This window comes from Glycine soja, chromosome 5 (genome assembly GCF_004193775.1).
Source record: "Glycine soja cultivar W05 chromosome 5, ASM419377v2, whole genome shotgun sequence".
Taxonomy (NCBI): Eukaryota; Viridiplantae; Streptophyta; class Magnoliopsida; order Fabales; family Fabaceae; genus Glycine; species Glycine soja.
In genome coordinates this window covers 15,277,063-15,300,598 of record NC_041006.1, presented here as the reverse complement: position 1 = coordinate 15,300,598, position 23,536 = coordinate 15,277,063, and the positions used below count along the sequence as shown (strand labels likewise).

Here is a 23,536-nt window from a genome sequence, read left to right as displayed (position 1 = left end):
ATTTGGCTAATATGTATTACATTATGATGCAGCAATTGAATCAATTGATATCCCTCGCATCCTTTCTCAACAGGGTGGAGAAGCAGTTTATCCATTGCCGCGAATCAAAGCTTTAGAGTTTCATCCAAAATCTAATTTAGCAGCACTAGTGTTTGCAGTTACGTGCTACCTTACTTTGTTTATACCTTGCTTGTCAGTGAATACGGAAGATAATTTTTTTATTTTAACAGAATGCGACAATTGCCGACAATTCAAAAAATAAGGCCAGATACAGTAGAGAAGGGAGAAAGCAGCTTTTTGCAGTTTTACAAAGTGCACGAGGATCTTCAGGTAATTGTTTCATTTTACTAGAATCAACATTAAAGAGCCCTTATAGCATACAACTTATTTCGAAGAAATAATCTGTTTTTTTTTCTTGTGCAAAAAGCTCTCACAAAAAGCTGCCCAAACATTATTTTTGATCCCAAAATAAGCTAATACAAACTCATACTAAGTATGCTACTATATTTGCCATCTAAATAAGCTAAAATTCCGTTATTTGTGTCTGTACTTTGGCCACTATACATCCATCCATCAACACAAAAGCTTGTGTTGTATGAAAGATCTTGAGTTTTAATGTTTGGTATCATGGGGCAACTGATTAACTTCTCTGCTCATTGTCCAATCTAATGTAGAATTTATTACATTTTTTAACTCCACTTTTTGTGGGCATCTTTCATAATCCTCTGTCAATGTCTTTAATTGGTGATTTTGAACAACAACTTTGCAAAATATCTACATGATATTTTAAAGGGAGAGAATGATGAATAATTATGTTACCTAATTTGTAGGATTCTTATCTTGTAAGGAACCTTACTTTATTCTTGGGGATTTTATCTTTTTTTTTTCAGGTAGTTTTCTTGTTCCCGTATTTAATTTAATTAAGATTAGGAGTTAAGTTTCTTTTTTTGGATAGAATTTAGTAAGATAAAAAAGACAAGTGCAAGAGGATAAAAAATCCTTAAGAACTATATCAATCACTATGAAGGATTTGGAGTCTAGTATTAGTATAAATAGGACTTTTTGCTTAGTATTTTGTATCACACCATAATACAGTAATACACCATATCAAGTTAATATTTTTTATTATTCAGTCTCTATTCCCTCCGTTTCTTCCCTCGCTATGTAAATCCTATAATTTTAACATGGAATTATAAGAAAATAGAGAGGGAAAAACTGAGAAAGTAAGTGACAGATTCAGGCAAAATTCTTGAACTTCTGCCATCATTGTTACTCATTTGTTGTAGTTATTGTTGGGCATTGTATCTTCCGTTGTATTCTTTTTACTAGTGTCTCTTGTGTCGTATTTGCATATATTTCCTCTGCTTCCATCCAGCTCTTTAATCAGATATGCTGATGGTAGAGGTGCTATGCAGCATCTGTTTTAAAGGAAAAACTTTCTGCCTTGGGTTCATCTGGAGTGTTGGCGGACCATCAGCTTCAAGCTCAACTACAAGAGCATCATCTTAAAGGGTGAGTTAGAATTTGCAGCTATGTAGAAGAACAGTTGTCAATAGTATCTTATAGGAAACATGATGGTTAGAATCCATCAGGTTAATTATAGTATGCTGCTTGGACTAAGGATCTATTTGGTTTGCTTTTTAATTTTTTTTGGTTTCATGTTTTCATTAATAATTAAACAATGTGTTGCATGGTTTTCACTTTCCTGTTTTCAAAGTTCACTTTGTTTTGTCCATTTCCTCTTTGAAAATAGGAAATAAATTGAACATGGGAAATGAGAATGGAAAACATTTTCTTAAAACCTATTAGGCTTAAATCTCCTACTATTCATGTATCCAAAATGGTTCCTGATACCTATACCTGCATATAGGGTTTAGTTGCTAAATCTAGTAGTTTTAAAGTTGTTGAAATATTCTACAGTAATTAGTGAAATGTGAAATACTGTACTGTACATTAGGTTGATTTGTTTTCTGATTTTTAGAATTTCGGTTTGGCTCTAACTCAGTATCAAAAAGCTAGTTTATGGAGTGAGGGATGCCCCTTATATATGCTAATTTGGTCATATCACCAGTCAATGCGAGATCCTCCCCCTTCATGTCAAAGACTAGACGTCTTGAGCGGGAAGTCTGCAGGACTGAACATTTGTGGGTGGTTCAATATACAGATGACCTGATAGGCCCAATAACCACAAGGATATGCTTTTAGTATTTGGGTTTAGGCCTAACTCAACTTGAAAAGCTAGCTCATGGAGTGAGACTTGTCCCACTTATGTACACTAATTTGGCTATATCACTAGTCAATGTGGGATTTCTATCACCGATCATTTCCATAGATAGGTTGATCCTAAGGGATGATTTTGCTCACCCTACATAAATATTGTACTCATTGTCATGGAAAATCCAATTAGATTAGTTACCTTTCAGTTTAAATTTGGTAGCAGAGCTACTCTGGTTTGATCCTTTATTTCTAACAAGCTTGGTGCATATAATTTATATGCATACCTTTGTTGCATTGGGCCCATAAGTCAATTTTTGTAGACTGTTATTATATAGCTATACTTGTACTGTATTTTTTTTTTTTATTGAGATAGTAATACAATTTCAGTTTGTACAAGCATCTTATGTCATTGTTGACATCTGCACTATTTCTTGCAGCCATGGCCATCTTACAATATCAGACATTGCAAGGAAGGCTTTTCTTTATAGTGTATGTTTCTTGTTTTATTTATTTATTTATTGTTGTATACAAGTTTATTGTTGCATATGGAACTGATCTTCTGCTGATATCAGATTAAGTCTAAGGATAGAGAATAAAGTATCCTCTCAAGAAATAACAAAATAAACTTCTAAAAACTAAGATTGAGTAATTTAATAAGGCTTGCCAATCTCTCCACACGTGTAACATAGAAAACACTCCAAACGGTCCTTGAGCAGAACACCACAGACTCGCCAAGAAAGTAATCCTGTCCCAAATGTTGTGTTGAGATCACAAATTCCTTTGTAGCTATTGTTGAGAAGATATAGAGAGAGAATCAGGACTTGTATTATTGAAGGAAGAAGAAAATACAAAGCTACTGAAATCTCTTACAAGAGCAGTATTTATACTGCCGAGATTAAGTTATAACTGTCAACTGACTATGGCCACCGTCCCCCCCCTCGGAAACTCAATGGGGCTGTTCCAGTTATATGCTGAACCACCAGCTGCTTAGTAAGAACCTTTTCTCGGACAAAAAAGGCATCCAACTCCATATGTTTAGTTCTAGCATGGAGAACTGGATTGTGAGCTAGCTGCACCACACTGGAATCACAAAGCATGACAGGTGTAGAATGAGGAACTGCTAGTTCCTGGAGAAGAGTCTGAATGGACCTAGAAACCACTTTTTGCCTTCTAGACCACCAAGTTAGGACAAACAAAGACAGCTGCACCAGATGTAGATCTTCTGTCATCTGGGACTGAAGCCCGGTCAGAGTCACAAAAGCCTCTAAGAGAAAGATGGTTATTAAGAGAGGTAGGATACAGAATAAGACCAGAATGAAGTGCACCTCAAAATCCTTTTCACAACTGTCCAGTGAGACTCAAGAGGAGAAGCCATAAACTGACATACTTTGTTAACTGCAAAACTAAGTTCAGGGTGAGTGATTGTAACATACTGCAGGGCTCCAACAACAGATCTGTAAAAGGAGGGATCTTGCAGTAAATCAGAGCCATGTTAGAGAGTCTGCAGCTGGAGTTCATAGGAGAATGGGCTTTGCTTCTAGCATATTGGTTTTCTGCAACTGATCTCAAATGTACTTGGACTGAGTCATCAAAAGTGCTCCACTGGATAATGAATGAACCTCAATCCCCAAAAAATAACTTTTGCACCAGTCCAGATGTTGAAGAGCTTGTTTAACTTACTTGGGTTCAGTATGAACAAGAAGCAAGGAAGGATGAATTCTTGGCTGCACTATGCCAGCTTTGGCTCTTGTAACCATAGGATGTACATTGTCTTGTCTGACAGGGGCAGGTTGTGGGGGATTGGGATTTTCAGGTGCAGACAACTGAGGAGGGTCATCAAATGGCACTTTATCAGTATGAACAGAGTCAGAAGAAGCCAAATTGGGGAGACTGTGCAGGATCAAGAGGTTGGGGGAAAACATTATCAGACCTGGAAGCCTCAACAGAAGGTGAAGAGTGAGGAGCCTGAATAGAGGATGAGGAAGAAGGATTAGAATTGAGAGGAGGATGAGAAACTGACTCAATGACAAGTAAGGTGGTTGAAATGAACTCAGTAGATGTAGAACTGGAAGTAGGAGAGGAAAAAAGAGTAGGATAAGGAAACTGATTTTCATTGAAAATAACATCTTTTGAAATGAAAATTCTCCCAGAAGAGGACAAGCACTTATAACCCTTGTGACTGAGGGAATAACCCAAAAACACATTCAGAAGACCTGAACTCAAGTTTATGAGTATTATAAGGGCGCAAGAAGGGAAAACAAGAGCAACCAAACACTCTTAAAAACTGATAATCAGGTTCAGTTTGAAAAAGAATAGTGTAAGGAATGGCAAACTTAAGAGGAGCTGAAGGTAGCCTGTTTATGAGATGCACAGCAGTCTGAAAAGCATGATCCCAAAATGAGGCAGGGATGCATGACTAAGAAGGGAAAGACCCAATTCAACTATGTGATGAGAAGCCAAATTTCTGACTTTTTGATCCAATGAAACCTCCTTAAAGATAAGAGAGATGCTTGAATGCATTTTCCACACAGAAAAATGATCTATTTACATTCAAGAGTATTACAATGATGATTAATGCTGAAGAGCCGGGAGAGCTAAGTGATGAGAGAGAGAGAGAGAGAGACAGAGCGAGACAGTGAGAGAGACAGCGGGTGGGAAAGAGTGAGGTCGAGAAGGGAGAGAAGAGAGAATGAGAGGACGAGAGGTATGGAGGGTCCATGTCTGTTTATCGCCAGGGAAGGGAAAGGAGGTCAACAACGTCGCTTGCGAGTCAACTGGAGAGATCATCGGAATATATCATCGTTTTATTTCACACGTTTTCCTGAAGATACAACAGAAGATGAGCTATGGAAGATATTCAGAAGAGCGGGTGATGTCAGGGAGGTGTTTATTCCCAACAAGAGGAATAGGACCGGAAGAAGGTATGGATTTGTGAGATTCATCGGAGTGGATAACGTCCAACAGTTGGAAAGGCGTTTGGATAACATAGTCATGGGGGGATTAAAGTTATATGTTAACATCCCTAAATTTGAAAGAGGTAGGGGTCGAGTGCAACCACAATCAACAGGGGGACGAGAACACACCAGGCTTGTCGAACAGGGGCGCAGAGAAACTTACCAGGCACAGAAACACACAGCGACGCCGGGCCTGGTACGCGGGTCTTTTGCAGATGTGGTAGCTAGGAGAGAACCACGTATACAGCAGAGGAGGACATCGGCAGTTCAGAATGCTAAAACCAACACTTCGAGATCAGAAGTACATCTCGACAGACCTATGACAGCACCGAAATGGCTACAGGATGCATGGGTGGGAAGGCTAAAAAATCTTGCACTCCTTGACAGAGTAGAGGAGAATATGCTATGGGACTGGGGATTAGACGTAGTGCCGAAATACATCGGCGACGACATGGTACTTCTCCCCGGACTTACCGAAGACAAGGCAAAACAAATGATGGAGGAAGGGAATGCAGGAAGGGAGGTGATGTTCTACTCGGTAGAAAGGTGGAACAAGAAGATGCGTGCTGGGTCTAGACTTACATGGGTGCAATGTTGGGGAGTGCCGCTGGTAGCATGGGACCCAACACACTTAAGGGAGATCGTGACGGCCATAGGCGAGGTAGTGGAAGTAGACGAGGAGATGGAGGATTTGAGGAAGATGGACAGGGCAAGGCTCCTTGTAAGAACACCGTGGAAACCACTGATTCAGCACACGGTGAGCGTCCACATTGAAACGGAGGTGTTCCAGGTACACATAATAGAGGAAAGTGGAAGCAGTCCCAACTGGTGCCATTGCCGGCGGAGCACGATGCTTAGTTCATCGGAGGACATTTGCTCGGAGGAAAGCGAGATGGTTTCGTTATCGGAACTGATGACGGCGAAACCTCAAAGTGGGAGCCAGAAGGTTGAAATGGTGGAGGAGCGGAGGGTAACGTCGGAGGCGGACACAGCGCCGGAGGAGGATAACGGCATGCAAGGACCGACAGCAAGCACCTCCATCCAGTTATTATCCAATGGTCGCATCACAACCAGCGAACCACTGGATAATAACTTGGACTGGGGGATAGAGGAAGAAAGCCGTTGCAGGGTCGGTGGGGAAAGCAACGGGGCAACCAAAAGTCAAATGGGGACGTACGGTGAGGCCAGAGCAGCAGTGGGAGCAGTGACCAGGTGCGATTCAGGGGTAGAGCGGATTATAGGGGCCATAAATCCTGTCGGGAAGGGAAAAGCAAAGCATGAACAAGGAAATAAGAAGGAAGGAGGGTCCGGGACAGATGTAGAGCATATAAACATCCACTCAGCAGTGGCTTGTGACATGGCCCACTACAATTGTGGGCTGGACTTTACTACTCACACCCCCCCCAAATTTCTAACACATCAGGTAGACTATAACCTGAAGGCCCAATCTGCCCAAACACCCCCATTTAGTGTGTATTTTAGGAAAAAATGGCGCAAAAAGCAATCAAATGAAAATGGACCACAGATGACTTCGGGAGAGGTAGTGGAACAGGGGAAAAGAGTAACACAACAGGAAAGCAACAAAGAGGCCCACGAGCAGTCAAATAATTGGCAAGCTGACCCAGATAACATCGAGGTGAATAGGGAATGTATGAGCCAGCAAAATGAAATACAGGACACCAATATAACTAAGGAAGCAGAGACACTTTGGCAGATGACTAGAGAGCTTGGAGTGACGTGCCACAAAGAGAAAATGGATCAGGTTCAGCAGCTGATAGCAATGGAAGAAAGGGACATTAAAGAGTCAGAGAGTTTAGGGGGGATGAGGAAGAGTCAATGAATATTATCACTTACAATGCAAGGGGTCTAGGGAGAGGGGTAAAATGGCCAGCAATAAGAAGGTTGGTAAATAAACAGCATGTTGATATGTTATGCATTCAGGAGACAAAAAAGGAGTTGATAGACAGAGACATATGTCATGCGCTATGGGGGGATCCTGATGTACAATGGGCAGATCAACCAGCAACTCATACGGCTGGCGGCATTCTATGCCTATGGAGTGAAAAAGTTTTTAGGATGGAGAGGAAGATCATTGGGCCAGGATATGTAATGATGTCAGGAAAGTGGATACAAGAAGACCAATCAGTGAATATTGTTAGTGTTTATTCTCCTTGTGATATACAAGGCAAAAGGGTGCTATGGGAGGCAATTAAACAACTGAAATGTCAGCATCATGATGGTTTATGGTGCATTTTAGGGGATTTTAATTGTACCAGAAATCACACAGAGAGATTTGGAACATGCCACAGGAGTTTGGAGAATATTGGGTCTAGAGAATTTAATGGATGGATTGAAGACTTGGAGGTTGACGAACCACCTTGGGTGGGAAGTAAGTTCACCTGGGTACGACCCAATGGATCAGCTAGGAGCAAGTTAGATAGGTTCTTGGTATCTGCAGATTGGCTCACCAAATGGCCTGGAACAACCCAATTCACATTGGAGAGGAACTTTTCAGACCATTGTCCGTTACTACTCAGATCCAGAAATTCTGATTGGGGGCCAAAACCTTTCAGAATAATGGATTGTTGGTTATCGGATGCTTCTTTCAAGAAAACTGTGACGGAGAGCTGGACATCTAACCAGATAAGTGGCTGGGGTGGATACGTTCTAAAACAGAAAATAAAAGCACTCAAGAATAGTCTAAAGGCGTGGAATAGAGACCATTTCGGGGATACTTTCAAAAGATTTAAGAAGATTGAACAAGAACTAAATAAGCTGGAGGAGTCCACATCTGATAGGCACTTATCTCTTCAAGAGGAAGGCATAAGGAAGCAGCTTCAGGAGGACTTATGGGTGGCGGCTCAATCACACGAGTCACTATTAAGGCAGAAGGCAAGAGCTCGGTGGATAAGGGAAGGAGACTGTAATTCGAGGTATTTTCACCTGATGATTAATGCACGCAGAAGACATAACAGCTTGCAAGGGCTGATGATTGATGGGTCATGGATAGAAGAGCCAACAGCAGTTAAAGCTGCAGTAAGGTCGTTCTTTGAAAAGCGCTTCCAAGAATCAGAGTTCCAAAGATATACATTGGAGGGGATACTTTTCCAGTCTATCGATAGCCATCAAAATGATATCATGGTGGGACGTTTCCAGGAAAACGAGGTCAAGAAGGCAGTGTGGGAGTGTGGGTCTGACAAAAGCCCAGGGCCGGACGGGCTGACTTTCAAATTCATAAAGCAATTCTGGCCCATTATCAAGGCTGATTTCCTGCGTTTTTTGGACGAATTCCATGTAAATGGGGTGTTTCCAAAAGGGTTAAATGCATCTTTCATAGCTTTAATCCCCAAAGTCCTAGATCCACAGAGGCTAAATGAATATAGACCTATCTCATTGATAGGGTGCACCTACAAGATTGTTGCCAAGGTGTTGGCGAACAGGTTAAAGAAGGTTATGCCTTTCATCATACACGAAAGGCAATCAGCATTTATAGAAGGCCGGCACATGTTACATAGTGTGATGATTGCTAGTGAGGTGATGGATGAAGCTAAAAGATGTCATAAACCTTGCATAGTCTTCAAAGTGGACTATGAGAAGGCATACGACTCTGTACGGTGGGATTTCTTGTTCTATATGATGAATCGAATGGGTTTTTGCACTAAGTGGATTGCATGGATGGAGGGTTGCCTAAAGTCAGCATCAGTTTCGGTTCTGGTCAACGGTAGTCCTTCAGCCGAGTTTGTGCCTCAGAGGGGACTCAGACAAGGAGACCCATTGTCACCTCTCCTTTTTAATATGGTTGCGGAGGCTCTAAGTGGCATTATGTCACAAGCACTCGAGAAGGGGATGTTTAAGGGATTTATTTGTGGTAAAAACAACGTGGAAATTAGTCTCCTCCAGTATGCGGACGACACAATTTTCTTTGGCGAAGCATCCATGGAAAATGTCCGAGCTATTAAAGCAATGTTGAGGGCTTTTGAACTAGTGTCGGGCCTTAAGATAAACTTTGCTAAAAGCGGTTTTGGTGCTTTCGGAGTGACTGAAATGTGGAAAAGGGAGGCAGCTGAATACCTCAATTGTAGCCTGTTGACACTACCTTTCTCATACCTGGGTGTTCCTATTGGAGCAAATCCGAGAAGATATCAGACATGGGACCCTATCATATCTAAGTGTGAGAGAAAATTAGCGAAGTGGAAGCAAAGACATTTGTCTTTTGGGGGGAGAGTGACTCTCATAAACTCAGTGCTAACTTCTATTCCTATATATTTTCTTTCTTTTTTCAGGGTCCCGCAAAAGGTAGTGGATAAGCTAGTAAGATTGCAGAGAAACTTTTTATGGGGAGGCGATCAACAACAGCGCAAAATAGCATGGATAAAATGGGAAACAGTTTGTCTACCGAAGGAAGAGGGGGGATTGGGAGTAAAGGACATCAATTCTTTTAACGTGTCATTGCTGGGTAAGTGGAATTGGAACTTATTCCAATGTCCGGGGGAGTTGTGGGTTAGGGTGCTGGAGTCAAAGTATGGGGGATGGAGGGGCCTAAGTGAGGGATCGACACAAAGAAATGAATCTATTTGGTGGAGGGATCTAAAGCTCATGGTTCAACATTCGCCACAGGGTGAGTCACTGAAGAACACAATTACATGGAAGGTAGGATGTGGGGACAAGTTCAAGTTTTGGGAGGACAGCTGGATGGAAGGGGAGGTTCCGCTGATTACAAGGTATCCTAGGTTGTATGTGATATCTTCACAGCAAAATCAAAATATACAAAATATGGGGGCTGTTGGAGATAATGGGTGGGAATGGGATTTTAGATGGAGGAGGCCATTATTTGACAATGAAATAGACATGGCGGCAGCATTTTTAAGAGAGATTGAAGATTACAGAATCCAGCCTCAACATCAAGATCAATGGGTGTGGAAGGCGGATCCGAGCGGGCGGTACACAGCTAAATCTGCATATGACGTACTACGAGGGGAGGCGATTCATGAGCAGCAGGACGGAGCTTTTGAGGAGTTGTGGAAGCTTAAGCTTCCTTCAAAAATTACCATATTTGCGTGGAGACTACTAAGAGATAGGCTACCAACAAGATCAAATTTGAGGAGAAAGCAAATTGAGGTCGAAGATCCAATGTGTCCATTCTGCAGTTCAGCTGAGGAGAGCGCTGTCCACCTATTTTTTCATTGTAGAAGGATAATCCCGCTATGGTGGGAATCATTATCATGGGTGAAGTTAGTGGGGGCTTTCCCAAATCATCCAAGGCAACACTTCCTCCAACACATATATGGAGTGACAGAGGGAATGAGAGCAAGTAGATGGAAATGGTGGTGGCTAGCACTGACATGGAGTATTTGGAAGCAAAGGAATAATATGATCTTCTCCAATGGGACTTTTAATGCCAACAGAATACTAGATGAAGCTATTTTCTTAACATGGACATGGCTCATGCAGCTGGAGAAAGATTTTAGTATTCACTACAACCACTGGTCTTCTAATATTAGTGCAGCTTTTTCCAGCAGTCATGTATAGAATTTTTATTTAAGCATACGGATGTAGCATGTAACTCGTTATCAGTTACTGATTCAGACATCTATTTTAATCTCGAGCCTAACACTGATTATTATATTGTATCTTTTAGTACCCCTGGTACTCAATTAATATAATTACTATTTTTGCTGAAAAAAAAAAAACTATGTGATGATGCTTTCTTTCCACTACACCATTTTGGTGATGTGTATGTGAACAAGTCAGCCTATGAACAATCCCCAATTCTGACAAAAAAGAAGAGAAAACTCGAAATTCCCCTCCCCAATCTGTTTGAATGGCTTTAATCTTTTTGTTAAATTGCAATTCAACTAGAGATTTGAACTGTTTAAAGACAGACAAAGCATCAGATTTATTCTTTAAAAAATATATCCAAGTTAACCGTGAATAAGCATTTACAAAGGACGTATAATATCTAAATTGACAATGAGAATTCATAGGAGGAGGACCCCACAGATCACTGTATATTAATTCCAAAGGAGGATTATGCACAGTTTGAGAAAGCTTAGGAAGGAAATCTATGAATCTTGCCCATAAAACAAGAACAAAAGGGCAATTCATCTTTTACAGGAATCTTGAAATTACAATGATTCAGTACAAACTTTAAAGTCTGAGAATTGGGATGTCCTAGCCTAAGGGGCCAAATATACACAGAATTAGGCACAGTGCTATCACATGTAGCTGAAGAAACAGTATTAACACAAGCTGGAGAAGACACAGCAGAGCAGAATTGAAGATTTGGAAACTGATATAATCCATCTGGTCCAACATCTCCTTGTAGAAGGATCCTATTGGAATCCTGAGATTTAACAAAGCAACGATTGGCATGAAATTCAAAGAAAACATGATTATCCTTTGCAAACTTACACTAATCAAATTCTTAGTGATTTGAGGAACAAGAAGCATGTTTTTAAGAACAAGTTTGACATTAGGACTTAAAGGAGAAACAAACTTGGAGTGACCAGAGGCTGAGATATTCAGACCTTTTCCATTACCAATGAAGATCTGATCTGCACCCTCAAAGGGAGAGGTTTGCTGGATATTCTGTGAGTTATTGGTTACATGAAAAGAGGCTCCTGAATCTGGAAACCATGATGAAGAAGCATTGGAATCAGAATTTGCCACCATAGCTTGTGGAGGCCTTGAATTAGAACTCTGAGAATTATGTTTCTGATTTTGACTCTGCTGCGAACTCCAATTGGAGGAGGAATTGTTCCAGTTGCTGTTTTGATTCTGATTCTGACCCCAATTTTGATTGCTACTCCTGTTGTTCCAGTTGTTGTTTTGATTATGATTAGTATTATTTCCATAATTGTTGTTGTTATCACTATTTGCAACTTGATACTGAGGATTGAACCTGTTGTAATAGGTCAGAGCTGTGTGATTATACTTGAAACACACTTGACATTGAACTGAGCTCCGACCACCACGACCACTACCGTGTCCTCCACCGTAACCGCCTCCCCCACGGTTATTATGACCACTAGAACCTTGTGAATCTGAGGAATACTGATTTGTATACACAACATTGGTGTCTGAGTATGAATTCGAGTTGTCACTCTCAGTAGAATGTGACACACTCGTTTGAGTGAGATTAACCGGTTGTGTGAAGACTCAAGCCTTGTATATTTGCGAAGCTGCAGCTCCTGCACAAGAATAAATTCAGCCTCTTTAGTGGTGATTTGAGGGATGTGACTTTCGATCAAAGCAATAACAGAATCAAACTCTTGAGGAAGGCCCAAAATCCGACACAGGACAATTGTCAAGAGTGGTATGACAAAGAGCTGATTGCAGTTGACGAGCTTTCGTCTGAGTTTGATGATGAAAATAGGCATGGATCTTATCCCACTCCTGATATGAGTGAGTAGATCCAAGAACACGAGCAAGAATCGAGCTCGAAAGAGTCAATTGTAGCCAAACAAGCAGAAATTTATCTTGCTCCTGCCACAGCGAAAACGAAGGATTCACACGATCAAGATCACGATCGGCATCTGAAAGGTGTCAAGGAGGAATCCGAGGACTGGCGATGAAACGATTGAGACCAAGAGTGGAAATCGCTGGCTCAACTTGCTGTCGCCAGAGTAGGAAATTCTTATAATTCAACTTTTTGATGATTTGATGCGAAAAATTTGTGGTGACTGAAGAAACAGGAATGTCTTGATTCATCAGAAAGGAGTGAACTGGAATCGTGCTGGAATTATCTCAGAGTAGAACGGAAAATTAGAACTGACTGGAATCTCAGCGGCCGGAGCTTCGCCGGTCGGAACAGCACCTGTGCCGGTGTTAACCGGAGTAGCACCAGGATTTGCGGAAGCCATGAAAAAGGATCAAAAAGCAGGACTGAAATCTCTTACAAGAGCAGTATTTATACTGCTGAGATTCAGTTATAACTGTCAACTGACTAAGGTTAACAGTTAACTAACTATTGTAGAAAAACCAAGGTTAGTTATTCTTATACACTTACAGCTATAGACACTAGAGAGCCACAAAGACAAGCACTACCATAGAAGTTTAGCTTCTTTACAAAAGTCAGATCCTCTAAATTGACGAAGGAGAAAAAAAATTGAAGTCCTTAGGGAAGACCCAATTTTTATAAAAAACCTATTCCAGAGAAAATTTGCTGCAGAACAATGCCAAAAAAAAAAAAACAATAGTTTCGTGTTTCCAAACTAGAACAGCACATTAAACACATTAGGAGACAGAGAAATGAGAGGTCTGCACTTTTGTTTCTTATTAATTCTTTCTGAATGGTACCTTTACATGTTTTTGTAGCATTTTATGGAAGGCCATGCAAAAATTTCTCCTATATCACGCTTGCCTCTTATCACTGTTCTAGATAACAAGCATCATCTGAAGGACTTTCCAGTTTGTGAGGTATGATTCATCTGACAATTTGTTTTGAAACATTTCTTTTTGTTATATTTTCTGTTCAATCAACTGACACCACTTATGTGCCAGCCATTTCATTTGGAGCTAAATTTCTTTAATAAAGCGAACAGAGTTCTTCATTATCCAGTCCGGGCATACTATATGGATGGACTGAACCTTATGGCACATAATCTTTCATCTGGATCTGACAGTATCTACAGGAAGCTATATAATTCGGTAACATAGAGAGTAGTATATTTTTCCAAATATCATGTATTTATTATTTTTGTTGAGACTCTCATTTTACATAATATTAATATGCTGGAGGTATTTATTCATTGTTTGTGAGAATTATGCAAAATTGGAAAATTCAACCTAGTAATGTTTTTCATTAATTTTCTATAGATTCCTGGAAATGTGGAGTACCGTGCAAAATACTTGATACACAGTAAAAAGCAGTGTTTGTTTCTTGTAGTGTATGAATTTAGTGGTGCTACAAATGAAGTTGTGCTTTACTGGGAAAATAGTGATGCACAGGTAGCAAACAGTAAAAGCAGCACAGTAAAAGGTATTTCTATCTGGTGTATATTTTTTTCAGTCAGGTTTCAGTCATGTGTTGTGTTAACAACTCAAGTAACTGTCTTGTAGGTCGAGATGCAGCATTTATTGGCCCCAATGAAAATCAGTTTGCTATACTTGATGATGACAAAACAGGATTGGGTGTGTATACTCTACCAGGAGGGGCCTCTCAAGAAGCTAAGGACAACGATAAAGTTTTTGAAGAAAATCCAACTGCTACTGCAGAGACTAGTGTTGGTTCAATTCGTGGCCCGATGCCATTTATGTTTGAAACTGAAGTTGATCGCATCTTTTCTACTCCATTAGGTGATTAAATATATGAATTCACATGTGTATATATTTATCTATTTATTTGCAGACACACACTAGTCACTTCTTAAGATTAGCATTATTTTGTCAGTAGCATAAAGTATTGAAAATGGTTTCTCTGAATGTAGATTCATCTTTGATGTTTGCTTCTCATGGGAACCAAATTGGAATAGTAAAGTTCATACAAGGGTACCGCCTATCAACTTCAACTGCCAATGGCCATTACATATCAACCAATAGTGAGGGGAAAAAGTCAATTAAGTTGAAAAGAAACGAGATTGTACTTCAGGTATCATTTAGAAGTGTGCTTTTTAATTATTAGAAAATTGCACACTTCTGCATCTGCGAAGTTAAATGAAATAGTTGGAAGATGAGTAAAAGAAAGAGGGAAATGGATTGTTTGGTGTTCTTCATGTTGGTGAAGATTGGTTTGCCCCAAGGATATTCAGAAAAAGTGTTAATTTTATAACTTTTTGGCTCCAATAGAGATGCTAAAAGGCTTTCCTGTTGTGCTCAATTTGTAGTTGTGCTGGGTATTTGGTTGGAAAAAAGTGGTAGAATTTTCACTGGTTGATTGTGTACCTTTGGAAATCACTTGGGGTAGAACATTGCACTTAACTTCTTTTTGTGTTATGCTAAAGGACTTTTTAAGGTGGGTGTCTTTGATAGATCTTTAGAGAGATTGGTGTGCAATGTTACATGTTTCCTATTCCCCCCCCCCCCGGTTTTATCCGAACAAATTTGGAGGGTTGTTGTGTGTGTATAATTTTTTTGACAATTTATATATATAACCATGTTAGAAAGCTGCTTTAATTGTGATCACCCATAGGTTGGAAAGGGCTACTTACGGAGGGGCTGACTAGAAAGGCAAGTTGAGCGTCGTAGAGTGTAGTCACCAAGATGCGGCTCTTAGGTGTGTTTAGTCCCACATCGACTATAGATATACTTAAATAGAGCTTATAAAGCTTGGGCAATCCCTCACCTTATAAGCCGATTTGTGTGGGGTTGAATTAGGCTCTAAACCCAAAATTCTAAGATGGTATCAAAGTCTAATGTTGAGTTAGTCACCTATATTGCTGGCTTACCATGCTCTTGGTTGCTAGGTGAGGACTACCCAATTATAAGGACTACATTGGCCATATCTCTAATTGGTGTGTGGATCTCAACACATTTAATTTTTATTTGTAAGATGAGGGCAACAAGGATCTAATATATTTAGAGCTTTTTCTATCCTCCCTGCCCCTAAAAATGAAAAACTTTTTGATCCTTCATTCTTGCTTCCAATGATTATAGGGTTCCTTGTTTGTGGGAAATATTATCAAATAGCTCTACACTGGTTCTGCTATGTGCTAACTATGTGCTAATTCAAGTTTCTTCAAATTGATAGGTGCACTGGCAAGAAACTCTTAGGGGACATGTTGCTGGAATTTTAACAACACAGCGAGTCCTTATTGTTTCGGCAGCCCTTGATATACTTGCTGGCACTTCTGCAAATTTTGACAAGGGACTTCCTTCAATATCCTTTATACTTGTTTCTCTATAAAATCAACAAAACATTTATTTACACTAATGAACTTATTGGTTTAAATGAGGGGATGGGACGAAAATAAATCATCCCAATATTGAAGGGGAGGGTTTCTTGGCCCCTCATTTTTGCTGCCTCTGCTCCAAACTTTTAAACCAAAGGATTTCTGTCAAATTCCTCCCCTCCGTTCCATTCCCCTCCAACCATACTGTATTTAAGTTTCTTTTGTCACATATATTCTCTTTTTGGAAACCATAATTCATACTCACTTTAGATCTCTATTGTGGGTTGGGCCGGCCCTCCTTTTTTCTACTGCTACTGCAATCAGTATACTTGGTTGGGATGGAAAAGTTAGGTCTATCCTCTCAATCAGTATGCCTTATGCAGGTAATTTTCTTGATGCATACTGAGATGTTGTAATATCTTAACCATACATTATTTCAGAGATGCATTATGTTTTTTTCAACTACTGTACATTTTTTTGCACTGTCCTACTGATCTATTTATATGAGTTTCTCTTGCAGTCTTGGTTGGTTCTTTGAATGATCGATTGTTGCTTGCTAATCCTACGGAAATAAATCCCAGACAGAAGAAGAGGGTTGAGATTAAAAGCTGTCTTGTTGGTCTTCTTGAACCAATTCTTATTGGATTTGCCACAATGCAGCTAAGTTTTGAACAGAAGCTTGACTTGTCAGAAATATTATACCAAATAACGTCGAGGTTTCCTTCCTTTCTACCTTTAACCTTTTAGAAAAATTCAACTTATGCTTATGTAGTAGAGATATTTAGGGATTTTTACCTAACAGGTGCAATTTGATGTGAATATTTCTAGTTTGCTGAAGTTAGCGAATATTACCCAAAGTGGTTTAAAATAAATAGTTGCTTAATGCAAGTCATGGCTGCATGACATAACTTGGTGTTAGTAATTTTTATATTTATTGTTGAAGTCATAGATAAAAGTCATGGCTTAGGTACCGTCTCTCTCTCAATATTATTACATGAAAATCGTGACCGTGAGCCAATACTACCGTTAGTTTCTTTTCTTCTTCTTTTTTGGTTATACTGTTTTGTGTAAGTTATGTGGCCCAGCGCTGCAATATAAGGGGGTGTTTGGTTTGGTTGTTTTCTGTTTTCATTTTCACTGGAAACAGAAAATGGTGATGGAAATGTGTTTAGTTGGATTTCTGTTTTCATTTTCAGTGAAAATATTTTCCCTAACGAACCAAAAACTGAAAATAATAAAATCTCGTTTTCAGTTGAAACCAGGAACCTTATTTTGGGTAAAATGAAAACGCGGTGGCAAGGAATGTAATTTTAAGCAAATCTAAAAATACATTTCCTTTTGAAAACGCATTTTCAGTGTTTTTATTTCTTGAAAGCAGAAAACAAGAAGTCAAACCAAACATGTTTTCAGAATTCTAATCTTTTGAAAATGAAAACAGTTTTCAGAAAATGAAAACAGGAAATGAAAGAAGAAAATGAAAATGCAAACCAAATACACCCTAATATACTCTACCTTGTTATATACATAGTTCCAAATTGGAAATAGATATTAGATACTCACATGTCATGTAGGTACCACTCCCTGTAATCTGAATTATTATGCAATTAACCACTATATGGCAGCTCTTGAAGGAGGCATCCGTCCACAAAGCATTCCACTCACAATGTTCATCGGCAAAAACACCTCTTCTTTTCCTTGCATATTAATGTTATGACATCATTGATATTAAGTGGATCTCATCAAATGCATTGTTAATATATATGAAGTGGTTGACCATTATTCTTCCATATGTACTTTAGTTGGTCTAAATATACCATGTTTCCATAAAACCCACCTAACCTCAATGTCATTCATAATGTTGATATGTGAGGTAAAGAGTGTTTGGCCCAATGAGTATCCTGAGTTGAATGGCCTGTGGATGAGACACGGTAACTGTCATTTAGGGCCTTTCATGTTCTGTTTTTTCACTTGAGAACTCATTATTTGGTATGTCCTGGCATTGCACCCAACAATATATATCTTGGAAAGAGCAGATTTTGGTGGTTCTTTAAGAAAAATGCCTCATTATTTACTTTAATATTGCTATTAGAGTATTATAAGGAGCTGCAGTTATTCAACTGCAGTCACATCTAGCTTCTAGTCGAAGTTAGTTAGTTAGTTAGTCAATTCTGTTAGACTCTAACAAAATTGTCTATATATACTCTTTGTAAATCCGAAGTTACTTGAGTTAGTAAATGATATTTTACTTCATTTCTTCTTTCTCTCTCTCTCACTCTCTTAGACTAGAAGCTCTATGATGGTATCCAGAGCTTAGTCGATCATCAATGGTGACAAACTCTATCTCTTCTTCTTCTGCTTCCGCTTTTCCGAATTCGATCTCACAGAAGGTTGATGATTCAAATTTCTTACTATGGCAACAACAAATTGAACCTGTCATCAAGTCACATAAACTTCAAAGGTTCATCGCAAATCCACAAATTCCCTTACGATTCCTTACTGAAGCAGATCGTGATGTTGGAGTTGAGAATCCTGCATACGAGGCGTGGGAACAGCAAGACCAGGTTCTTCTTGCCTGGTTGCAATCAACTCTGTCCACATCGATCTTATCTCGGATCATTGGATGCGTCCATTCCTACGAGGTTTGGGAATGGATCCATGATTATTTCCCCAAACAAACGTGAGCCAGAGCAAGGCAACTTCGAACTGAGTTGCGCGCAACGATCCTTGAAGATAAGTCCATGCACGAGTTTCTGCTTAGGATCAAAGCAATTTCTGATGCACTCGCCTTTGTCAGAAGTCCAATTTCTCTACAGGAACAAATTGATGCTATACTTGAAGGACTTTTGCAAGATTACCATTCAGTAATCTCAGTTATAGAAAGTAAATTTCAACTGCTTCCTATTGAAGAAGTTGAAGCACTGTTGCTAGCTCATGAAGCTCGATTGCTGAGGTTTCGAAAACATACTTCTGAATCACCTTCGATTGATCTTACTCAGGTGAACCCTAACTTCTCTTCATTGTTTGGTTCTGATTCTTATGCAGCATCGAACAAGTCCTCACAACAGTATCATTTGTTTGGTCGTGGAAATTTTAACCGCGGCAGCCGTTGTGGTGGTGGCGGTGGCGGTCGTGGCCGTGGAGGAGGACACTTTGCAAATTTTCAATGTCAAGTATGTTACAAATATGGTCATACTGCATCTGTCTGTCACTATAGGTTTGATCAGGGCTATCAACCCAATCCTTCACTCACTCTACGCGATCCTTCAAATCAAGGAAATACTCAGACTAACAACTTTTGTCAAAATCAGTATTCTAGTCATGGAAATGGTTCTGGTCAAAATAACTATGGACAGAACAATGGGTTTAGATCATCAAATTCATGGAGTCAAGGTACCAATCAGAACAGGTCAATGCAAAACAATCAGAATCAACAGCCTCCAAGTGCAATGGTTGCAAACTTTAATTTTAACTCAGACTGGTACCCCAACTACTTGGATACAAGATTCAGGTGCCTCATTTCATGTGACTGGGGAATCACAGAACATACAGCAACTCAGTCCCTTTGAAGGTCCAGACCAAATTTATATTGGCAATGGACAAGGTTTGCCTATTCATTCCACTGGTTCTTCCACTTTCATTTCTCCTATCAATTCTAAAGTGTCTCTATCCCCCTCTAGCAATTCAGTTGCTAGTCCTACTTCTGTTGATCCTACAGCTGATTCAAATTCCAATTCTAGTCCTCCTATCAATGCTGATTTTAGTCCTACTATTGAACCTGAGGTTCCCAGTCCTATTTTTGAAGCTGGATCCACTTCTGTGCAAGACAATTCCCCTCAGTCATCAGATTTGTCTCCCTCTGAAGCACCACACAGTGCAGCATTGGAAAATGTTCCTGTAGTTAATTCTCATCCGATGCAGACCAGATCAAAGTCTGGAATTCATTTACCTAGAGTTAATCCAACTCTGTTACTTGCTCACTGTGAACCCAAGTCTGTAAAGCAACCTTTGGCTGATTCAAATTGGTTTACTGCAATGAAACAAGAATATGAGGCACTGATAAATAACATGACCTGGGATTTGGTTTCCCTTCCACCCTATAGGAAAGCAGTGGGTTGCAAATGGGTGTTCAGAGTAAAAGAAAATGCAGATGGGACTGTCAATAGATAGAAAGCTAGACTAGTAGCAAAAGGATTTCATCAAGTGGCTGGTTCTGATTTAATAAAACTTTTTTCCCGTCATCAAACTTTTTTTTTTTCCCGTCATCAAACTTGTTACAATAAGGTTGATTCTAACCTTGGCTCTAACCAATTAGTGGGAACTCTTTCAACTTGATGTTAACAGTGCCTTCTTAAATGGTTTTCTAGAGGAAACCATCTATATGCGGCAACCCCCTGGATTTGAAAACCCCAATACCTCTCTTCTTTGTAAATTGAATAAGGCTCTATATGGGCTTAAGGAAGCACCAAGACAATGGTTTGATAGACTAAAATCTACTCTCTTGCATCTTGGTTTTTCTACAAGCAAGTGTCACCCATCTCTCTTTGTTTTCAAAGATACCTCTCATATCATTTATCTTTTGGTGTATTTTGATGATATTATAATCACTGGCAGTTCTGTCAACCTAGTCCAGCAATTTACTGTCAAACTTCACTCTAATTTTTCCCTTAAACAACTTGGGAAACTGGATTATTTTTTGGGAGTTGAAGTCAAGACCCTAACTGATGGCTCTATTCTTCTAACCCAAAGCAAATATATAAAAGAGATCTTATACAGAAAACTAAAATGGCTGAGGCCCATCCTATTGCTTTCCCAATGGTTTCTGGATGCAAGGTCACTAAAACAGGAGCAGACCTCTTCTCAGATCCTACTCTTTATAGATCAGTAGTTGGAGCTCTCCAAAACTCCACTATAACCAGACCTGAGCTAAGTTTTGCTGTAAACAAAGTCTGTCAATTCATGGCCAATCCTCTTGAAACTCACTGGACATCAGTGAAAAGAATTCTCAGGTTTCTAAAAGGCTCTTTACACCCTGGCCTACTTCTCAAAGCTGCTACTTCAGGAATTCCCATTCCTATTAAGGCCCTTTGTGATGCAGATTAGGCTTCTGACCCTGATGATCATAGATCTACTTCAGGAGCTGCTATTTATTTTGGTCCAGCAGATTGTTGCAAGATCAAGTACTGAAGCTGAGTATTGAAGCCTAGCCCAAGCTACAGCTGAAGTAGCGTGGATTCAAACTCTACTGATTGAACTCTCTGTTCCTTTCACTACTCCAACAATCTTCTGTGATAATCAAAGTGCTGTTGCCATCACTCATAACCCTGTTCTTCACTCCAGGACAAAGCACATGGAGATTGATATTTTCTTTGTTCAGGAGAAAGTTCTAGCTAAGAAACTGCAAGCCTACCACATTCCTATCATTGATCAATGGGCAGATGCCTTGCCAAAAGCTCTCTCTCCAACCGGATTTCTTTTCTTGAGATCCAAACTCAGTGTCCTTGAGCCTCCAAAGACTCAACCCCATTGAGCTTGAGGAGGAGGGGGGTATTAGAGTATTATAAGGAGCTGCAGTTATTCAACTGCAGTCTCATCTAGCTTCTAGTAGAAGTTAGTTAGTTAGTTAGTCAGTTCTGTTAGATTCTGTAACAGAATTGTCTATAGATAGATACACTATGTAAATCTGAAGTTACTTGAGTCTAGGTTATCAAACTCGTGAGAGTTCCATAGACTCGACTACTAGACTCAACTCGTAAACTGATAAGAGTTCACTTTGTATAAAAATAATAACAAAATATCTATAAATAACATATTAATTAAACATTTCAACAATATAATAAAGCAAAATAATAAATCATAAATTTCACAATACTTAAATAACCAAGTCTAGTAATGCATTACTACTAGCTAATCACTTGCAGATGTTATAGTAGTGGTAGATCATTCTCATCGAGAGTTTGATGTTATTAGAGAACAAGGGTTTGATGTTATTAAAGGTGAAATTTTTTTTATTCGGGAATAACACACTAAGTGAAGGTATGTTGAACACTAAACAGATAGAAAACAACCCAAAATGATTTACATTTTGGTATAATTTTTTTAACTTGCCGACTCATTGACTCGGTGGTAAACTCGAGAGTCTACTGAGTTTACTTAGAGTTTACAGAGTCTGCTCAAAGTCTACTAAAAAGAGAGTTTACACATGAGTTAACTCGCGGAGGATAAGTGGACTCGTAAACTCACTAAGAGTTAGCGAGTTAACTCGAGAGTTTGATAACCATGACTTGAGTTAGTAAATGATATTTTACTTCTTCATTTTTCCTCTCTCTCTCTCTCTCTCTCATTCTCTTAGACTAGAAACTCTATGAATTGCAGGAAATCAATCCTGAAATATTATGAGAATTACAGACCTTATAATTGGAAGGATTGTGGTCAACTATACTGTTTTTATTGTCATTCCTGTATTTTTGGGATTCCTAGTTAATTCAGGAAATTTCCCATTTATCATATTTATTTCCTTGCATTGCAATATAATGTATTTCTGATCATACAAAATAAGAACAGAGATGGAATAATTTTCTTCGTATTCTGCTCTAAAATGTTCTTACAGTTTGTGACTTGCCTATCCCTGTATTCTATGATGCACCCAATCCAGAGTTTTTTGCCCCTCCAAACCACACTGATAACTTCATATAATTTATTACTTTGATCTGTGCGGATATGCTGCTTGGGTTATCTGAGATCCATTGGGTATAAAAGCAAGGTTTTAGACTTCAAGAACACTTTTAATAAATTTATATTAAAGCTGGTATTGCTGACACTGTAAATTTTTATCTGAGTGAAGGTTTGACAGTATGCGCATAACACCAAGGTCTCTGGATATTCTTGCTAGAGGATCTCCTGTTTGTGGAGATTTAGCTGTGGCTTTATCACAATCAGGACCACAGTTCACTCAAGTAAGCAACATAAATGCCTTGTTCTTGACATTTTAGTTTTGGTTTTTCTGAACTTCTGAGCATTTGAATATTTTGATCTTAGGTGATGCGAGGTGTTTATGCTGTGAAAGCTCTTCATTTTTCCACTGCTTTAAATATTTTGAAAGATGAATTTCTGCGTTCCAGAGATTATCCAAAATGTCCTCCGACATCTCATTTATTTCATCGATTCAGGCAGTTGGGTTATGCCTGTATCAGGTAGGCAAAATAGGAAATTTGATTGTGCTTTTGATATTGTCATTGTACATATAGAATTCATTGAACTACAATGCATATTCAATTTATTGTTAATTTGCTTAAACTATAACTTTCTTGATGATTTTAATCTTTGTTAATATGTTAGGGCTTTACTTTTGTTGGAATATTTGAAAAATATCTGAAAATGTTTCATATTTTCTTGATTATATCTTTGACAGTCTAGGTTAAAGGTAAGTATCTATGCTCAGTGTATCATCATGTAAATATGGTAAATTGTAATTAGGAAAATTATTTCTCTCTATTATATTTGTTATATAAAGAGTCCATTTTGTGGTTGAGACATGAT

At 39.1% G+C, this 23,536-nt stretch overlaps 1 protein-coding gene across 3 annotated transcripts in view; it reads left to right on the top strand.

Annotated features, from left to right (window-relative positions):
- Positions 1-23,536, top strand: part of LOC114412358 — a 32,332-nt gene that overhangs the window by 5,129 nt on the left and 3,667 nt on the right. For all 3 annotated transcript variants that reach the window (XM_028376206.1, XM_028376207.1, XM_028376208.1), the window contains 14 exons: positions 33-157; positions 231-330; positions 1,416-1,512; positions 2,655-2,706; positions 13,488-13,589; positions 13,674-13,820; positions 13,989-14,151; positions 14,232-14,468; positions 14,600-14,760; positions 15,859-15,987; positions 16,266-16,383; positions 16,521-16,716; positions 22,842-22,953; positions 23,036-23,190. In XM_028376206.1, coding sequence (XP_028232007.1) covers positions 33-157; positions 231-330; positions 1,416-1,512; positions 2,655-2,706; positions 13,488-13,589; positions 13,674-13,820; positions 13,989-14,151; positions 14,232-14,468; positions 14,600-14,760; positions 15,859-15,987; positions 16,266-16,383; positions 16,521-16,716; positions 22,842-22,953; positions 23,036-23,190 — 1,894 coding nt within the window. The remainder of the gene's footprint in view (positions 1-32; positions 158-230; positions 331-1,415; positions 1,513-2,654; positions 2,707-13,487; positions 13,590-13,673; positions 13,821-13,988; positions 14,152-14,231; positions 14,469-14,599; positions 14,761-15,858; positions 15,988-16,265; positions 16,384-16,520; positions 16,717-22,841; positions 22,954-23,035; positions 23,191-23,536) is intronic.